The sequence below is a fragment of the Xiphophorus hellerii genome, chromosome 2 (genome assembly GCF_003331165.1).
Source record: "Xiphophorus hellerii strain 12219 chromosome 2, Xiphophorus_hellerii-4.1, whole genome shotgun sequence".
NCBI classification, from domain to species: domain Eukaryota; kingdom Metazoa; phylum Chordata; class Actinopteri; order Cyprinodontiformes; family Poeciliidae; genus Xiphophorus; species Xiphophorus hellerii.
The window spans coordinates 19,256,416-19,277,972 of record NC_045673.1 but is presented as its reverse complement, the minus strand read 5'-3'; the positions used below and the strand labels follow the sequence as shown (position 1 = coordinate 19,277,972).

Here is a 21,557-nt window from a genome sequence, read left to right as displayed (position 1 = left end):
TCCAGAGCTGAAAAACAGTGAACTCAAATTTCATCCTCTTCCAGACTGCATTGGATCTCTGTGACTCAGTGCTTCACAGATGATCCCTGATTTTTTGAATGGTTTGCTTGTGTGTGTTTTTAAATGGAAAAATTATTTGCATACCTCATGGCTGCAGGGGCTGACGTTTAAAAGGTGTGTGTCTCTGGCTTGTTTGTGTAACATATTGTGCCATTCCTTTCCTGCCATGTCGTCGCACTCGTCATGCCTGCTTGTGTTGAATCGCTGCTTGGTGATCACTCTTGCATTAATTATGAGAGGTTGAAACAGAGACGTAAATGTACAGAACTGAACTGTACGGCTCATGTTGCAACTTAGTAACACATCCCCTTCATCTGTTCCTCAGGGGTCAGTTGTTCCACTTTAGAAGTATGCTCTCCAGTTGTCCAATTTGTTGCTATGGTGTCAGGTTTTCTTCATACATGCATGGGATCAATAGAGCTGAACAGAGCACATTTTTGCTAATTGCTGCACGACCAGCAAAACGTAGTCATTTTGTTCATCCCCTATTTCATATTTGTGCAGTCACTCAAAAATAAATCAAATAAATTATTTAATTTACTTAAATGAACCTACTTTCCACAAGATGATTTACAGTGACTATTGATCATACTCCTCATTGGTGTTTCAGAGATGCTTTGACATTTTGTTAATAAATCCTTTTGGTTAATCTTAAAATGTGACCATTTACTTCTTCACTTTTACCCACTTCCTAGAATAGATTTTACATAAAAATAACAGGAAATTGTCATTAAATTAGTAACTCTTATGTGTGTTGTTCCTTTGTATCTAGTCTTAAAAAAGGCACAAAGTTGGCTACAAATTTCCATTCTTCTCCAACTTTAAAAAATGTATATTCATTAGCCACATTTTTAAGTCTATCTTGTCAATACAACCTTGGTACTTGTTTTGACTTCAGACCTGTTTTGATTCATTATGGTACAAAGTCAACAAGGCCTTGGAAACATTCCTCAGAGGTCAACATTGACATGCTAGTATTACATTATAATTGTTTATCGCAAATCCTTGATGTGAATCTCCAGTTTTACCACATTCCAGAGGTGTTCCACTTAACTTTGACAGTTGTCACACTGGATGTACGTAAAAATAACAGGAAATCGTCATTATATTAGCAACTCTTTTGGAGTGAGATCTGGTGACTGTAGAGGAGTAGTAGAGTACAGTGAACTCGTCATCATGTTCAGGAAGTTAATTTGAGATTATTTGAGCTTTGTGACATGGTGCATCTCCCAATTAGAGGTAGCCATCAGAAGATGGGAGCACTTCCTGAAGGGATGGGCAGAGACGGTCAGCAACCAGTGTGCTGAGAAAATATCCTTCGAACCATTACACCACCATTACCACCAGCAGCCTTAACTTTTAACAAATGGCAAGATATATTCATGTCATGTTGTTTTATCCAAGCTCTGATTCTACCATTTAAATGTCACAGTTGAAATCGAGACTCATCTCAAAATGTATTTTTTAATATCTCAATGTTCAGTCTTGGTGAGTCAGTGTAAACTTAACATTATACCTCAGTTTTCTATTCTTTGCTGTGTGTTTTTCTCCTCATGTAGTCCATCTGCTCCAAGTTTCAATGGTTAGTGTCCAGAGAGGTTGAATTTTTGTCTTCTTGACAATGTTAAGCCACATTTTTTCATTTAAAACTCCCATCTGGTCTAGTCCTGGAAAACAAATCAAATTCCAGAAATTCTTGACTGAATAAAACCCTGTGCAGACCTCACAGCTCTAATTTGAAACTGGAGTGGTTTTAGGTGGCTGAAACCTACTTTGGTGTTGGCCCCTGTTTGACTAGCTGTTACTGGGTGGCCAGGTTTTGTTGGCAATTAACCAGAGGCTCATATTAAAAACCCTGAAATATCCCTTTAAGTGCTGACAGGAAGCTCAAAGATGTTAAAATGACAACTAAATTAAAAGCTCTGCAGGAGGATTTGGATTCCAGCATAAACCCTGAGCTATGTTAAAGTCCGCATAACTAGATGTTTAGTTACACTATAATGACTGAAAGGAGCTCGGATTTTTGAAGTATTTAAAGTGGATGAACTGCAAATACTGTAGGAGTCTTGAAAGGGGCTGAAGTGTCATTCAGAAAGAGTGCTACTTAAGCATCAACTTTTGATGAAAGGAAACCCAAACAACTGAATGATGAAAGATCAAACGTCAACTGTCAACTAAAAGACGAAAGCAGGTACATTTGTTTATCTAGTAGAACCTGGGAATTACCTCGATTAGTGGAGATATTTCTGAAATGGTGTGGTTGAAGGGGGAACAGTTCAACATTTAACAAAAATGCACCAACTGAACACCTTAGACCTTTAAAATCCAAAAACAAAGCCCTTCATAAACCCGCTGAAACAGAGTTTGACTCTTGGGATGAAAATGTCAAAACAAAACTCACTTTTGTCCCCCAAAGGGACTATATCTCAGAGTTCAGTCTACTGACATCCCACTGATCGCTCTTGTCTGAATACTGTCACTCAGTACACTTGCTGCTGTCCAATACTTATTATAACTCCATTATTAGACCCTTCCAGGTTCTCACTCTGGTACTAATCAGTTCTGTTGACATGTTAGTCGACCTGTTTCTGACTGAAAAACATTCAATGCGATCCAAGCAGGGAACTGATAGCTACTTTCTCCTGCGACATTAGTGACAGATCCTGGTTCAGTTACACAGACAGGTTCATTTAATATGAGGTCTTTGGTCTTTACTTCCTGATCTCATGACAGAACTCCTCTTCGCTTAGAATGACTGGCAAAGTATTCATCCCCTTTAAATCTTTCGAAATTTTGTCATAATACAATTGCAAACTCAATTGTAAGAGGATGTAAAAGGATCCATGGCGTTCATGTTTTATAAAATCTAAGTCAATACTGAAGAAATGTTTTGGTGAAATTACAGCTGCAAGTCTTTTGTCTCATCAAGCTTTGTGCAAGCTTGATGACAAATAAATAGCTTGATCTATTTGTCATTGCCAAATAGATCAAGCTTAAATTGAACTTTTGTCAGTCTCTCGGTTGGATTTAGGTTTGGACTTTGAATGGACCGTTTAGACAAATGGACATTGCTGGATCTAAATCTTTATGTAGCTTTATGGTTGATGTTGGAAGGTGAAATTCCACCCCAATCGCAAGTCATTTCCATCTTCTAACAGGTTTTTTTCCATGATTGCCCTACACTTGACACCATTCACCTTCCCATAAACTCAAGGAAGAAAGCTTCCCCTTTCTTGCTAATAAAAAAGCCTTCTCACATTTTGTTGCACGGCCAGTCTCAGTGATGTGCAGATATTCACAGATAACATTTTGCATACAAGCCAAAATGCTCAGTGTTGGTACCATCTGACCAGAGACCATTCTTTTACATATTTGCTGTCTCAACTACATGAGTTGTGCAACTTGTGGCAAACTGCAAATAGGATTTCTTAAGATGATGATCCTTTCAACTTTCAGACTGGCAGCTTTCATCCTGCCAATCTTCTAGAGAGGCTAGACAAAGGGAATGCACAACTCAGTCGCTCTGTGGACAGGGACCTCTTGGCTGCTTTTCTGATCAAAACTTTTCTTTTAATAGTTTCTCAGTTTAGGTGGACAGGTCTTGCTAGGTTTTTCACTTTGTGTTTGTTCCCTAATGTTCTCTAACATTAGCAAACTTCTGACAAAACTCCAATGCATTCACAGAACATCTAGATTTATACTGAGATTAGGTTACACACAGGAGCAATTGGCTAAGTTCTCTTTCAAAGCAAATGGTTGCTTTAGATTTTATTTAGGAGTATAAGAGTAAAGATACTACAGTAAGTCCAAATTTACTACACAGTTTTCAGATTTTCACGTGCAAGTTGTAGTTTTAAACTGTTCTGTACCTTGTGTTGGTTATGTAAAATACCTAACGTGCATGAATCAATTGTGAGAGGAACTTGTTTCTGCTCTACCACAGAATAAGTCACCCACCCCCGAAAGATTTCAGTGTTATTTTACACTGTGGCTAAAACACAAATAGTGTCTCTGTCTGCAGCGACTCTTTTTCCAACCCATTCTCTAAACAAGCTATTGTGTTTCTAACCTCTTTGGTGCCATGCTTGGCACACACACTGTGAGACCATTCATTTCAGTCAAAACACTGGAAATGATGTAAGTTAACATTTAGACTGGAAGAAATCCGTTCTATGCATGTGTGAGCAAAATTAAAAGGAGCAAAGATAAAGAAAAAGCGGTACAGATAAATTATACAACCTTGTTTGATGATTTTATGTGTGTGTGAGAGTGTCAGACCCCCCGGTGTTTTGTTTGGCAGAAACAGTGATGGGTGGTGTGAGGCCAGTTAGCAGCAGCTGCTCACACCAAATAACACCACGGTTTATATAATCAGACTCATAAACACAAGCTGCTGGGAAGTTAGGATCATTGTGTGTATCTTGGTTCAGTCTCAGCCAACCGCTTATGATCATATGGACAGTACACATGCACTGTATGGCCAAAAGGATTCCCTAAGCCAAATCATTGGATCCAGGTGTCCTAATAACTTCCAATGCCACAGGGCAGCTTGACATGCAGACTGCTTCTGCAAACATTTTTGAAACTATGGGTTGCCCTCAGGAGCTCAGTGAATTCCAGTGTGGTACCATCATAGCAATAAGTCCAGTCAAAAAAATTCCCTCACTGGTTATTCCCAAATCAGCACTTAGTACCACAAAAGAAGCCATTGGGAATGGCAGCAACTCAGCCACAAAGTGGTAGGCCATGTAAACTCACAGAGAAAGCCCAGAGTGCAAATACAGGTCATGAACTTTCTGCTGAGTCAAATGTTACAGATTTACAAACTTCATATGCTCTTCAGAACTGGTTCATAAAAGGATTTCCATGATTGAGTAGCTATACCCAGTCCCTACATCCAGTTCAATGCAAAGCGTCAAATGCCGAATGCCATTGGACTCTAGAGGAGTGGAGAAGTATCCACTGAAGTGACAAATCTCACCTTCTTCTCCGTCTGGCAATCTGTTGGACAAGTCTGGGTTTGAAGGTTTACAGAAAAACAGTGCTTGCTATATTGCACTGTGTCAACTGCGAAAGGTGATGCATACTTTTAGTGTAGCGGTGTTTTTCATGAGAGGGGCACAGGCTCCGAGTTCCAGTGAAAGAAACTGGAACTGAAAATATGTTCAAATGTTTTCCATAAAGCTGAAAATATGAATAAATAAATGTACACTAAACAGATGATACATTTATTTATTCACTGCATTGTTTCAGTGAAATCAAGTTAAGACTTGTCACAACAAAGACATTTTGAATAATGTCAACTTTGTATTAAAAGTGTCATGATTTACCAAATGACACTTTATGACAACAGTCATAAATATTCATGAGAGCTATTACATTAATATAATAGCTCTCATACACACAGACATTAATATGATTCTGTACAGAAGTTTACGTACAATTATGGCCATTAATGTTACATTCATTTTGAGTTTTTTATAGAAGCATTTCAACTGCTCTTTTTACAGAATGGAGAAACTATGAAGTATACAATTTCAATGTTTACTAAAAACTAGAACTGGAACTGCATATTTGAATACACCGTGGATTTTCTGCACACATTGTCAAACATTTGCATACATGTTCATGTTCATGACAGGTGTTATGTCATGTTTATGACGGTGTCATGACAGTCTTATTCACAACCCGCCAAATAAAGTGTTATCGGTTTCTTAGCCATCCTAAAAAACATCTTTGTTGCCAGGGCACAAATTAAATTTGACATATAGATTTGTTCCTTTTATGTCTTCGAGACAAACAATGTCACCTGTTCTGGCACTTAAATCAAATTGACCTGCATTCAACAACTGGTACCATCAGAAACTCAGTCTACATTGTCAGCCTGTTACTCTTCTGCATAAATTCTGCATTTCATACCATTTCATGCATATTTTAATCACGTATTTGTCATCAGGCTTTTTCTTTTCTTTTATTATAATATGCAGGAATGCTTATGAAAGCAAGAGAGCAGAGCTGTGATGCAACATTGTTATGTGGAGTGAACTGAAAATCTCGTCAGGAAAAAAAAAAACTGCAACACAGAAAAACACAGCACAACAAACAAAGGCTTTCAACTACACAGCAAACTAAATAAATGAGTTTCCCCTGGGCTGATGACATGAATACACAAACAGCTGTCCAGACTGGACAAAAGAGGATAGCGTTCTGAAGCGTGTGGGCGTGTGTGTGTGAGCGCACGTGAGATTTAGTTAATCCCCAATGACAGCTTGCAGACAGACAGGACTGTGTGTGTGTGTGTGTTTTGTGTTTGTGATCTAGCATAGGGCCACACTGAGCTTTGTCTGCCTTCTAAATCAAAGTCACGTCATATTAAAACAGATCCAATGGGAGGTTTGAGAAAGAAGGAAACGTAATCTAAATGCTGACCGAACTTTCAGCCTGCAATTTGGATTCAAGAGCATAAATCTAGAAAAAGAAAATTGAGGAATTTTGCAACCAATCGGCATTCATTGTCCCTCTGCATTTGTGTGTCGGGGACACCATCGGTCACACAGCTGCTGACAGATGCAGCTTAATTTTTGTTGCTGGTTATTTAAAACACCTTGTCAGCAGCTTATCCCCTGTTCAAATTAAATCCAGAATAAATCTCCAACAGAATTATTTTGGCAGTATCAGGCAGATGGGAAACTGATAGTCTGATATTATGTGTTTGACCTTACCAATATTTTGTGGTGCTGTACTCCTATGCTAGTATGAGTCAGTTTCCACAATGAGTGATATGCACACTATTCACTCTGTTCAGGCATTATGCACACTTGAGCAGACTTTAAAATGTTCAGTGAGGAAAAACTGCTGTGGATCCTGAAAGATTTCACTGTGAAATCTTTTTACACATTTGATTATGTTGCAGAATTATTCCAAATTATACTAAATCCATTATTCCTCAATTTTTTATTAATTTTTTTTTTACACAAATACACCTTTAAAGCAATGTGGAAAAAAGAAAAAAGATACCTTGCAGCATCTTGTTCTGCATGAAGTTTGCATGTTCTCCAAGCAAATACAAGTCCTCTCAGCTTCAAACACATGACTGTCAAGTTTATCGGCTTTTTAAAATAATGTAATAAGGGTATAAATCATTTGGTACGCTATTTTTTTTATTAAATCAATTCATAATAAATCATTTTAAATTGATACTCATTTTATGTAGTTTTATTACATTTTCTTTAGAGAAATCTCAAGTCCAACCAGAAATAAACTTCTTGGTTGTATAAAAATAATTTTATGACCAGGTCTGCCAAAGATATCAAAACAATAGAGCTTAACCAGGAAGTTCAACATGTACAATAACATATTTAATTCTGACCTAACGTAGATATTGATTAAAAGTGGCCTGGGAATGGAGTCCTGAGGAAGTGCTTTTGCCATCTTTGTTCACTCAGATTTATAATTGCCAAATGAAACAACTTACAGAGTTGAGGAAAAACATTACTGCAGTGTGTGCATGAGAAGCTGTGAAACCTCTGATAAAAGCTGATAAAAGCTGATTCTCTCCCTGAAGATCTGCACTGTAACGCAAGTTGTAGACATATGGGAGAAAAATAAAACTGTATGACTTGCTTAAAACTTTTCATCTTACTTATTCTATTCAAAAAGTAATTTAGTGAGATGTGTTTTTTTTCTGGATTTAAACTAAACATTTCATTTGAATCATTAATAGGAAACAACATTTTTTAGAAACATCAAAACATTTTTGTGAAAAACAGCAAAAAACAAAATTTAGCTTTCATAGAGGTTCAGTGGTGTTTCATGGATGAGAACAGAGCAGCAGCTCTCCCCGTCCCTCCTCCGTCATTAACCTTTCCTTGAAGCTTATGCAGAGCATTGACCCCTGAGTAACAAGCCACCGAGCTTGTGATTTATTGTGCTTGTCAGCAATATTATTTATTTAGACAGGTTCCAACACCCAAACTCAATGCATCTAAATCTACATCTACAATAAAGCCAACCTCTGACAAGTGAGTGTGTGACTATGATCATAAATAATGAGAGAGCAACAGCTTGTAGATCCTGGGCTGTTCAGCTGATGTCAGACTGCATTAACTCACAAACTGATGGGGCAAGCATTAATTTGTTTTGAAGAGCAATATGCACTGGAAATATTGAGCAAGTCAACTTGTATTAGTGGAACTGGCAGGTTTTACAATTAAGAGTACGGATACCTTTTTTTTTTAACACAAATGTATTAATGTAGCTTACAGTTACATGTGTGTTTGCTTTCTGTTGTTTTCAACAACCTCCCTTTGTCGATCATAAGATATTAAATCTTGTGCATTGGCAGCATTATTGCTCAGAAACTTGTTTAACCTTTGCTACAGGGATAAACGCAACAAGATTTGGATGATTTAATTTTTCTAAAACTTTCCACGGTGCAGTGGATGGATGCGCCTTCCTGTCTAGTAAAAGTGTTGTGTTTACTTTAGGCACCTTTCCACTTGCAAGTTGCAGCCTAACTTGTTACATAATGTTTGCTTCTACGCTAGTGGTGAGCGTCTCCATTACAGTTTGTTCCTCACTGTTGAGTGTTGGCCATGAGTGTGCAGCAGCTGTGGTCAAAGCTCAGCTTGTTTGCAGTGGCACTTAGCAATGGAGAACTTGGGAGGTTGTGATTCTGATTGATTTAAGCAAAACCAGTTATTTCATTTTATTTCAAGGAAATTAATTGGTGGCCCAAAAATAATGATAAAAACTCAGATCAGCTTTATTTGGATTTTAGTTCTTATCTTGTTAAAATAATAAAACTGGTACAGACTTGTTAAATTCAATCCATGCTGCCAACTTGTTTGATTTGCCTTATGATGGGAAAGGTACGTTTAGAGCACTCTTGCACACTTTGCATTTTTAGCTTCATTTGTCATAACAGCACTTGTAAAAAGAGAAACACCTCAATTAGGAACCGGCTCTTTGAGTCATAAAAAGTGGGCCGACTCACACAGAATTTTCCTTTCTGTGTGAGAAAGGACAATTTCATAACTCATCAATATACTGTATGTTGTTTAGCAATGCACAGAATATTTTGTTTTGTTGTTCTATTAGGTATTTTGCAGCCATCTAGAAAAATATCCTTTGTCAGGTATTCTATTTCTAAAGCATTTTAAAGAGAAATGAAGAAGAAGCCCCAAAACCTTTGAGTGCAACAACCACCATCATCAAGTCGATGATATCAGGCAGTGAGATTTTTCTGTCTCTGTGGCTAAATTTTAGTCTGGTTTACTTTAAAGAATGCTGTCCTACTACATAAGCAAGGTCAAAAACTAATCATAAAAATTTCTCCTTCAAATTTTTTGGTTTAGAACAGAATTTATGAATTCCCATGGTTGTCTTTCCAATGCTTGACCTTTTAACTCTGACTAACTACAGCTAACGTTGGATGTGTGGATGATGCCCTCTGAGTAATTTTGGCAGGACTGCCACTCCTTGGAGAATTCACAACTGTTTCATGTTTTATCCATTTTTACATAAATGCTCTCACGAAAGTTGGCCAGGATCTCTAAGCCTTAGGGACTCTGGATTACAAAACCCTCTCCAGACTGATCGACGTCAATGACTTGGTTTCTCATCAGCTTTTGAATGTCTTTAGATTGACATTCAATCTAAAAAGAAATGTTGCTTTTTGATATGTTTTAGCCTACTATATGTTGTAAAGTCAGGCCTAAGTTTGGCTTGTGAAATATCATAAAATCATGTAGTTAGTTAGAGTTAAAACATCATTTAACAATAATTGATAAAATTAATTTAAAATAGAGACAGGTTGGTTTGTATGGCTTCTTATCCCGTAATAGAATGATAATTTTTGGGTTGTAGAATACATTTGACAGTATAATGAATCATATCTGAAATGCTTAAAGACAACAACAAAAAAAAAAAGAAACAAATGGAAGAAATGTGAGGGGGCAAATGTTCATAACACTTGATGTACAAAGCAGTGAACCCAAAATAAAAGGAAGCTTAGTTGTTGTTGATGCCCACAGGAACTCTTGTTTCACAAAAATATGTCAATTATGACAAGACAATCCCAATTATCAGGATAAAGAGGCATTTATGAGTTATGGGACAAAAAGGTATGAAACTAATTTTGTGTAATAAGCACCCAGTGCTATTAATCCTGTGAGGCATGACAAAAGAATATGTAATTAATAAGGTGTTTGTGGTTTTTGAAGGTAGAATATAATAGAAGCAATCTTTATTGTCCTGCACATTCAGAAGATGCTAAAATGATGATGATGGAAAGTACACTTATTGATTTATCCACCCCTTGTTAATATTTTTTGATGCAGTATAATGACCAGCAGTTGCTTAACTTAAAAGGGAGAATTAAGATTTTTGATGATAAAAACCTACTCTGCTGTGACATGCCGTTAGCCGAAAAACTCATTTCTGTTGCATCAAAACAAAAACAGAAACACTTCAGAAAATATAAACCATCTATTTAATGCTCTCCAACCTGGGGGAACTGATGTCAAATTTATGTGTTGTCATGCACATAATTTTGTTATTTTTGTGGGTTTCAGGATGCCATGTGCCTGCCAGCACTGCAGACATGGAGGTTCAGTGCAACATTATCATTTCTTCCTCCACTTCTTAACATACAAGACAGAATGTGCATTTTCAAGTCTGACCTTTTTTTTTAAATTCAAGCAAATATAATTTTTTTAAAGCACATTTTACAGCAACAGCAATGCTGCATTTGTAATTGTGGAGCGAGAAAAATTAACAAAGTCCAAACCTTGTTAAAGAGGAAGAACAAAACACAGCTTTATTTTACATCTGCACAGATGGAGAACTCAGAAGAGATCTAACTAGACAAAGGAATCACCTCTTTACATATACTGTATACTGTCCTTCTCCCGCAGACAGAGTGTCGCCACCAACATTCCCAAGGAGCTAATCAGATTAATACACACACAGAGAAAAATGCAACTTTCAGTTAAAAATGGGTTTCAGACAGAATATTCTGTGTCTAATAATAATCGCTCCGCCGTCGGTCTGGTCTTGTCCCTTCGCAAGGTATGAAAACTATTTACTTATCGCCTGTTGCTAAGCTTCTGACACACTGAGGCAAACTGTGAAGGCTAAAAAGAGAAACAATGACTCTGTAAGACTGAGTGAGACATAATAAACTAATTTAACATTGTAAGATTAATATTAAATAAACTTCTAATAAAAGTAAACACACTGTAAATAATTATTTTATTCCACAATTCCTCCCTTTTGTTTCTCTTGAAACAACTTAAAAATAATTATTTCTATAGTAAGATGACTAAAAATAAAGATGAAAACACATACAATAAAAAGTTTCAAAAGAGTTAGAAACTTCAAATTCCTTCATATTATGATAATACAATATACTTAGAGCAATAAAAACTTGGATTAAGTAATAACTCCTCATTGTCGCTGTCTTTTCTGTCTTCCACCAAAATTAATACACATGCCACAAGGCATCTGTGATCCAGTGTCGCTGATGATGTCATCTGGTTCCCTTCATGTTCTTAATGCTGCCTCAGCATCCTCTGATGGATGGCCCCGGTGGGATCGCCAGTTTTTCCTCCTAAAATTCCTAATAAACACAAAATCTCCTGGTTGTATATCATGCAGTGGTTTAGTAGCTGGTGCTGGTTGGCCTCCTTGGGCCTGTTGTCTAAAGGTTTTCAGCTGATCTGCTAGAGAAATGCAATAATTAATCATGTTATCATCACATGTGGTTAGATCTTTCCCAGAACTATCTGGGGGTCCCATCCCCATGTTTGGAGGACCTGCAAAGAGAATTTCAAAAGGACTGAGGTTATTTTTCTGACGACGTCTCATTCGCATATACATTAGGGCAATTGGAAGATTGGGTGGCCCCAGAATCTACTAAAAAATGTATGTCAACACCTTTAACTTGCACTGTCAACATTGGCAACTTCTGATATGCATTTTGATGATATATCATATATGTGTGTGTGCTGGTACTTGCAGTTTGCTGAACCATGGGTTGATCCAACGGCACCGGGCTAGCTGCTGGCTCTAGTCAGGTGGAATAATGTCCTCTTTGATTGTTGAAACCACCCCGAGTTAGGAACCCTCGGCCGCGTGGGCCAAAGCCGCCACATGGGTTTGGACGTCCTTGATGGTGGTGGAAACCTCTGCCTCTGCTTCTGTCCCGCTTTTTCTGAGGGCATTCTCGAGCCCAATGTCCAATCTGGCCACAATTGAAACATGGATCCTGTTCGTGACGCCAAATTGTGGAGCGAGAAAAATTAACAAAGTCCAAACCTTGTTAAAGAGGAAGAACAAAACACAGCTTTATTTTACATCTGCACAGATGGAGAACTCAGAAGAGATCTAACTAGACAAAGGAATCACCTCTTTACATATACTGTATACTGTCCTTCTCCCGCAGACAGAGTGTCGCCACCAACATTCCCAAGGAGCTAATCAGATTAATACACACACAGAGAAAAATGCAACTTTCAGTTAAAAATGGGTTTCAGACAGAATATTCTGTGTCTAATAATAATCGCTCCGCCGTCGGTCTGGTCTTGTCCCTTCGCAAGGTATGAAAACTATTTACTTATCGCCTGTTGCTAAGCTTCTGACACACTGAGGCAAACTGTGAAGGCTAAAAAGAGAAACAATGACTCTGTAAGACTGAGTGAGACATAATAAACTAATTTAACATTGTAAGATTAATATTAAATAAACTTCTAATAAAAGTAAACACACTGTAAATAATTATTTTATTCCACATAACCCAGTTCTGAAGTGTAATACATTGACCTAAAAAGTGTTCTTAGTCACAGAATGTCTCATTACTTACAAAGTAAATAAAGTTTAAAAACAGCAGAAGGAAAGATAGAAGCACAGAAAGTAGCGTGAGAGCAGATGACAAACAGTATGAGCCACCGTGATTGATACAGGAATGGGGGAGGGAGCCAGGCCCTGACTTTTATGAACCTGACGAGCCGGTTCTGTTCTTTTCTGTTTTATTCTGTGACCTCAATCATCTCAGTGTCGGGGCCTCTGCACTCGCCTGCCTGTCAATTAAGGTAAACGCCAGCAGGGAGGGAGGGAGATGATCAATATTTCATGAGGGTTGCTTCGCCACCCAGACAGACAGACTGCAGCTGGTGACGTCAGAAAAACAAACACCAACAGACACCGGAGTTCAACACATAACGCTTGTTACAAACAGGATTTCTTTTAATCTGTTCCAATGAAAACAAGAAGCTGTGAACGGAATAGTTCTAAATGGATTAGGTGACAGTTGTTACTTCTTACTTCTGGGGTTTTATTTTGAAAGCTGCTGACTTAGTTATGAGCTAACTGCTGTTACTGTACAGCACCTAAAGAAGACTGAATTTGACACTAATTATTATTTAAATTAACATTTACCTTTGGAAGTGACCATTAGAACCATGAACAATCTAGTGAGAGTTCAACACATCACAAACAGTACAACACACGGTTGCGTGTACATCAGGTGTGAATGTGAGGCGAGGACTCAACGTTTCTGAACCGTATGGTCTTTGGTGTGGGTCAGGTAGCGAGAACAGGCCAATGCAGCCTCAGTGCATCATCTCCTGGATAAACAAAAGATAAAAGTACTTTGGAAAACTGGCATAAACTGGTTTTGTCCTCACATCACTCTAGGAGCACAGGAAGGACATCCACCTATCTATTTTAGTAATTAGTTTTCCAGTTGGGCTGGGCAGCACAAGCAGAGTGGAACAAAATCCATCACCTTCAAGCTGGTAAAAAAAAACCAACCTGTGTATAACTCTGTATTTTTTTCCAGAATCAGTATTAGTTATTGTATAATTATGTTTAGTAATACAAGCCTTAATGTGGTAAATGTCTCTGTGCCATAATGTATTGCAAGTAATTTTCTTCATGCAAACCTACAACAAAAACCCTGCATCCTAATGCACCCTTTATGTTTCCTGACGTTCATCCATCTTCATGACAGTTGAAAACTGCAGTAATTTTCTGATAACATTGCTCCACTTATGAAGCCATCACTTACACATTCAGGTGCCTGATCCCAATGTACTACCTCCTTGAAAATGTGATCCTTTTCCTGCATGCATACCAAATTAATTAAAAATTCAATTTCAATATTAAAACTTTCTAGTATGATTAATTAGAATCCCACATATTTACCCCTCTACATTGTAAGTTCTTCTATCCACAGCCTTCTTCAAGTGAACCCACAAGTTTTATTTGATTTAGTTCTGGACTATAGCAACTTTAGTTTTCAGTTACAATTATTTTGTTAAATTGGATCGTTTTTTCTTCATATTCAGCATTCTAACAGACACTTGGACCTCAGGAAGGGTAGTCACTGTCACAACAATGGCTACTGGGGATCTTAAACAAAATTGATGTTTTAGGATCAAAACATCAGGTGCACCGACCCCATAAGAGTTGATGATTTCGTCTACCTTGAACAGTCTAGTTCCCTTTGAGTAATCCCAGATAACGAAGATGCAACCACCATGTTTCTGTGGTAAACATATCTTTCACAATTGTAGCCATTAAAACATCAAGTTTGGTTTCATCAAAGCAAAAAAAGCCCAAAACGCCCCCCCAAAAAAAACATTGACATGGTTTTGGTAAATTTTAACCAGGGCTGGATGTATTCTTTGACAGAAAAGGCTTTTCTCTCACACCACTTGTTATCACATATAGAAATCCTTGCAGATTTCAATTTAGTTTTTTTTTTTGTGAATTTTGAAAAAATACAAAATTTTAGTAAAGTCCCTTTGTCCCATATTTTCTACTGACTGTCTTCACTGTTTCAGTGCTGTAGTGTGTGGTACCTTCTTATGACATAGCTTAACATTTTCCTGCTTCAACTTATCTGCAGACTAGGGTTTTAACTAAAGAAAGCAGAGTAAAAATGTCAGAAAAACCCTCAGGTTAGATGAATTTTATTTACGGTTAAGTAGATTTCCAGCACTGAAACTGAACAACAAAAAGCCATAGCAGCTTTTTAAATGTATGTTTTAAATCTTTCAGATTTGTGTTTCTGTTGAATTGTACAGGATTAAAGGTAAGTATAATCAAAAATCTGAGATTTTAACAAGGGTGTGCGCACTTGTGAGATCCACAGTGTTAGTATTAACACTTATGATATTATTTTTGACTTTTAAAGATTGTCCAAGGTTGATCGAGTCAAGAGAATCGAGACAGACTGAAACTCTGAGTTAAACAGCAACCAGGAGTCGGTACACAAATACACACACACCACCTAGTACTACCTTGACCTCACATTCCTCATTCCTGTCAAAGGCAAACAAACCCGTGTTTTCTGGAGTGGTACCAGATTAGATTGTTGGATCAATCTTTGTTTCTTTGTATGAATGTCTTTGTCAGTGTGAGAATGATTGGAACACATTCCACTGACAATTTCTCACTGGAACATTTAATGTTCCTAGAAGGAAGGAAGAAAATGGAAGAGTTGACAGGCTGCAGCATTGTGCAAATGTGTGTGAACTCTCAAATGTATTCCCAGAGGTGGGTGCTATTGGATACGTGTGCAGACAAGTTATCAATCATTCTCTCCAAGGATTTGAGATGGGTAACAATATTCTAACATTTTCTCACATGGTGCAGCATTTGTACAGCATTCGATCATTCTTTCTGTTGGATGGTTATTTCATTGTTTCTCTGCAGTTACTATAGTTGTACTTAGCCATCTAAAAGTAAGACTCACTTTAAACAATTGACTTGATATTAGCTCACTCAAGTCTCTCCACTCATAGGAAGATGTGCAAAAAAAAAACCTTGATAAAGGAATAATGTTAGCTGTTGTTGGTTTATAATATTTGTTCTTAATGGACTCAAACAGCTTTGCTCTCTGAGTGTGAAGCTCACTGAACTAATTGCCTGGTTGAAGCTTTAAACATACAAGATTTCTATTTTTATTTTAAATAAAGCTGTTGAGCACAACAGTCTTCTGCATTCTGTTTTACGTGATTGGCTGCTGTCACAATTTTATTTTCCCTTCTGGGATTAATGAAGTACACTAATACACAGTACCGTAAAGGTATTATTACAGCTCATGTGATTTTATTTCGTCCTAAAACCAAGGTGAGTTTTTAGAATACGCCAGTAAACTTATAATACCTTAATAATTATGATAAAGAGGAGGTATTTAGGGTGATTGAGCAGCTTTAGTAACTGCATGGGTGATGTCAATTAGAGCAACAGAAGGGCAGCACATCTGGCCAGAAATGCTGAGTGTATGAGAAAGAGGCAGCGCACATGGCAGGATATCCAAACCTTATCGTTATCCTAACCAACAGATGAATAGAGGGAAACAGATGTAGACTTTCCTCCATCCTGTCTGCCACTTCCTACTACAATACACCTACAGTGTGTGTATATGCGAAAAGATAGCCGTTCTCTTTTTGCTTTCACCGCCACAGTGAAAGCAAAAAGCCGAAAGTGCTGCTTTGGCCATCCATAAAACATGAACTAAAATGTCTGTCCTTTCATAGAGTTCATCTGCTTCTATCTGGAATGAAAGAATGTGACTGTAGATTAGCTCAACAAGGCAGATGATGGGAACGGGTGGAAATCAATAATTAACCTGCAGTTCCTGTCCGGCTGTTGATTTTAAACTTTCACTGAATTTCTTTTTCATGTCTATTGCGGTTCAACAAAATTACATGCCTTGACAATAAGCGTCTGTAATATTTACATTCTGTAACGTTTAGCAATTAGCAAACAGCTCAGGGGCATTTCAGTGAGTTAAATACAAAAATTAAACTCTTACTAAACTATTGGAGTTGTCCAGGGGACTTTTAAAAGGTGTCAGCTAGAGCAGCCCATTCAGCTGTCGAAGCTTTTTGCTACTGAAGTTTTCTTAATTTGTGTCTAACTATACTTTTATTTGCAATTCCTGTAGTTTCTGAAATATTGTAGTTTCCTGGGTCATCCTTTGGGTTTAAATTTATTGTCTTTTAATCACAGTCCAAAGACAAGTGGATGTAAAAAAAAAAAGAAGGAAGTATTCCTGTCTAAAGTTTTTGCTCCTATTTCTGAAAACATTTTCCGAATTATTGAAACCACAAGCAAAACAAATCCAACAGCTTTTCCTCCCTTGTGGATGCAGTAATGACACGTTACCAGCCCTAAATCCTTCATCTCTCTGCTCATCCCAAACAGCAATTTTCAGGCAGTTCTTCATGTGAAACTTCACAGAGGCCTGACATTTCTCCCGACAACAAAGCTCCTTGCAAAACAATGTAAAACAGTAAGAATGCGGCCATAGTAATTAAGCCTGGTCTTTAAATAAGCGAGTGTGCTGGATGTGTTTGTTTTGATTTTGACATTTTAGAGGACTACCGGAAGATGTGAGCAAAGCCGAGCATTAATGTTCGCCTGAAGTCTTAACTGCTTTGCTATGTGTAAAAGTTGACATTAAAAATAGATTCTCTTTCCCGGAAATTCAGGTACAAAATCCCCACTCAAGAATTTGCATGTCTGAGTAGAAGTTTAATGTTTCTCCCAGTCTGAACACTGATTACACAATGGCATACTGAAACTTTGCAGCCAAGGTGAGTGCAGGTATGCAGCCTCCACGTCGTCCCCCGCCTTTCTGCAGATCGCCTTTGATCCTGAGCTACAGGGTCAAGCCATTACAGGGTCTGAGAACATTCCACAACTTTTAATAGATCACTGCTGAGATGTTTTACATTGCAAAATCCAGAATAGTATAACTATTTTGCAGAAAAAAAACAAGCAACATTATTATTAATTTGCCATTTTCTCAGATAACTGAGGCCTACGTCAAATACAGAGAGGAAACCTCTGATGTAAAACCATCCACAAAAACAGTGAGGACAGATTTTTGTTCCCCCCAAACAAAAGTCAACACTAATATATCTAGAAAGTATTCATAATGGTTCAGTTTTTCCACTTTTTGTTATATCACATTGTTTTTTCGTTCCTCAAAATTCTACACATACTGTACATACCATATTGTGACACTGGGAATAGAAAGTTTTGGAGTGTTTTTGCAAATTTATCAGAAACAGAAAACCAAGAAATCATATTTACATAAGTATTCACAAGCTTTTCTGATGAAGTTAAAAACTGAGGTGTCTCTACAACTTACATAAAGTCCACCTGTAGTAAATTCTGTTGATTGGACTTGATTTCATTTGAAAAGGCACAGATCTGTCTTTATAAAGTCTCTGTTATTCTTGTTTAGGTTCAAACTTTCAGCGGAGAATGATTCATTGCTTCACTGTCTTTTGAGCTTTGCTTGGGACAGGAGAGTCTGTTAGGCATCCAAGACGCTCCAAGACAAGAAAAGTATTTGAAGACATCATAGCTCCCAGATATGATTTTACCAGCATTTTAAAAATCAAAGCATGCATGACAGACTGTGACATCTGTCAACATACCGTAGCAGCGGTGGATTAAATTTCATTTCTATCGTGAGTGAAGATAATTGCACTGTGCGAAAAAGCAGCGCCATCACACGCTCACTTAAAACCAACCTATGAAAAAAAGGACCATTCAGACCATTAAAAATATGAATTTTATTAACCCTTTTTGAGACAATTTAAAAAAAATTACATTAAAAAGTGTGTGAAGTATCAGAAAAGACAAACATGAAACAATAAATTGTTATGAAAGTGACAAATTCCTGGAGAAGACAGTTTTAAACAATCAGCAGATTTACAGCTCAACAGGTTGATAAATCAGTACTTTCATGTTCTGCTGTTCTTAGTTTTTAAATCAACTTTGATTCTCTGGCGTTCAGGAAGGGCAAACTGGTCTGATGTCTCGATGACAATTCTCTAGAAAAAGAATCAGAATAGAGAATCATTTTAGCATATTTCCCACACTGTGATTGGTATGTTAAGGAAAATGGTTTTTGCACTTTGAGAAATGTCGTGCAAAAATTGAATTTACAACATCAAGGCCCATTGCTACCTTCTCTGGACCAATGGTGGGAGAGAATTACTTTTGGAAATCAAACTCTTGACGCTCGACACTTTTAGTTTGACAGAGAGCTAAATTGCTTTCTAAGGAACACCAAGTTTCTTTATGGACTCCTGATTCCAGCTGGGACAGAAATATTACAGTAAACTATCACAGGAAAAATACTCACTGTAGCACTATGTAAATGAAACTGCACCAAGACCCATAATCTCACTCAGCCTATGGCAATTTTCTCATCATTCAAACTACTCAAGTCCAAACAAACCACAAAGATTAATGTTTACCCCACAGCAGACAGATTCCAGATTTGAATATCATTAAAAAGTTATTTCAGTAGCTCAGTAATTTTTTAAATTCAAATTATTATATACTTGTATGTAACATTCAGCACACAGGGTAGTATATTTTACTTCTTCAATTTGATAACTATTTATTATTGATAATGTAATTACCACAGATAAGCCATTTTACATTTTCTACCATCTATCACTATCTTTAATTTTTCAGTTCTCCTTTTGGGTGCCAGTGTAACATCTTCAACAGATAGTATGATGATTAGAGCTTCCTGTACAGAAAACTGCAAAACTAATATTTGTTTTTATATACACCTTGATGTTCGATTTTACTTAAAATCAGAAGCAGTAGAACGGGGGCTGCAAGGAGTGTTTTACTTTCGCCTGTGCCATGCACGCTACGAGCTCAGAAATGCTTAGATTAAAACATCAGTGTGTTTGAGAATGAAGTTGTGGTGAAAGCATTTATTGTTTAAATGTGGGAAATGTTTTTTAGTCTGCATCTTTGAGCCAGTTCTTTCAGGCTCATTTGTTACAGAGCATAAAGAGTAATTAGTATGAGCAGGTTAGCCATGGCGGTTTTAGTCTACATGTGGTAACAGGCAGAACAAATCTGACACAAAACAGCCATTTAGTATGACCAGTTGTGTGGTTTTACTAAAGACCAACTCTATAGATTCATTCAGTCAAAGACAGCGTCACAGTAAAGGGGTCCCTGACACTGGCTCCGCATTATAACTCATGTAAGCAAGTCTTTGCAGACTTAAACGCCCCTTCTAAGCACCAATGAACTGGGCTTATTCATTTTACCTGACGTGAGTACAAAATGAAAGAAAGAAAAGAGAGTACTGTCAGTGCATACAAATACAACAGCAGCATAGAACTTGGCAGTCTCACAGCTCCATGCTTTTCAAGACTCCATCCATTTTCTAACTCCCTTGTCCCTAGTGGGATCAGGAGGGGTGCTGGTGCCGATCTCCAGCGAACATTTAAGGCGAGAGGCAGGGTACACCCTGGACAGGTCGCCAGTCTGTTGCAGGGCAACACAGAGACAGACAGGATGAACAACCATGCGCACAAACACTTAGGGAGAATTTAGAGAAACCAATTAAACAGTCGCTGGACTGTGGGAGGAAGCCGGAGTATTACGTATGCACAGGGAGAACATGCAAACTCCATGCAGAAAGACCCCGAGCCGGGGACCTTCTTGCTGCAAGGCAACAGTGCTACCAACTGCACCACTGTACAGCCCTTTTTCAAGACTCAAAACGTCAAAAGTCTGACTACATTTGTCCTCACAGTCATTTTTGATTAATAGAAACATTAGCAAAATGTTCCTTTTAGTAACTTAACTTAGTGAAACGCATTAAATAGATTAATTTCTCACAAAGATATTTTCAAGCCTTCACTTTGGTTAATGATGATTTTCTGCTTACAGGTAATGAAAACATTTAAGATTAAAATATATTGAACATGACTAAATACACAAAGGTTCACTATAAATGTCCTGCCCATTTTTGTTAGAGGTCAGGTTTGAAGAATGAAATCTAAAAAACAAAAACGTGGATATATGAATGGATGCAGATAGCAATATAATGTCTGAAAATGTAAAAAAAAAAAAAAAAAAAAATTCTAAAATATTAAACAACCCTTGTCCTTACTAGAACTGAGCATGGTGAACATACAAAACAGAAGGAAATAAAGCCTGGATATATCTTTAGTCTGTTAAGATGTCTGTGACTGCTCCAAGTGACCTACTTTAGTCATCCGTTTTAGACAACACATCCTCTGAACTCAAGTTAAAACAGCAAGAGTAAATGGACTGAGTTTGTTTAGTTCTTGTCTAGACATACTGACCAATGAAAGCACTCCTCACACTGAGGAACAGTCATGCCACATACATGTTTAAGAAATAATACAAAAATATCAGAAAAACACAAATGTCTGACAAAAAGAAGCAGAATTTCTCAAAATGTAAAAGCTTTAATAAATATTTCTTGGAACAGCTTGGAAAATTAATAAAACGTTTTGATTTCAAAACTGATAGAAATCTTATATCGCATCGTTAGCATGTTTTAAAGCACTTTTAAAGAGATAAAGTACCAGCGTAACTAGAGTTTCCTCTGTCTGACAGAGCATTCATGTTGCTTTCACCAAAACTAACACTGTCACCTGACAAACTTTGAAGTGCTGTTTGCT

The 21,557-nt window shown here is 37.4% G+C and overlaps 1 protein-coding gene and 1 long non-coding RNA gene across 2 annotated transcripts in view; one reads left to right on the top strand and one right to left on the bottom strand.

Annotated features, from left to right (window-relative positions):
- Positions 1-5,454: 5,454 nt before the first annotated feature.
- Positions 5,455-20,463, top strand: LOC116734961 (uncharacterized). The gene is made up of 3 exons (XR_004342295.1): positions 5,455-5,684; positions 11,224-11,228; positions 20,451-20,463. It is a non-coding gene; the product is annotated as an uncharacterized LOC116734961 (long non-coding RNA).
- LOC116734946 (uncharacterized) overlaps positions 18,640-21,557 on the bottom strand; it is a 49,015-nt gene continuing 46,097 nt past the window's right edge. Inside the window, exon 15 of the mRNA XM_032586489.1 lies at positions 18,640-18,920. Within this exon, the coding sequence (XP_032442380.1) occupies positions 18,854-18,920 (67 nt within the window). The 3' untranslated portion in view covers positions 18,640-18,853. The remainder of the gene's footprint in view (positions 18,921-21,557) is intronic.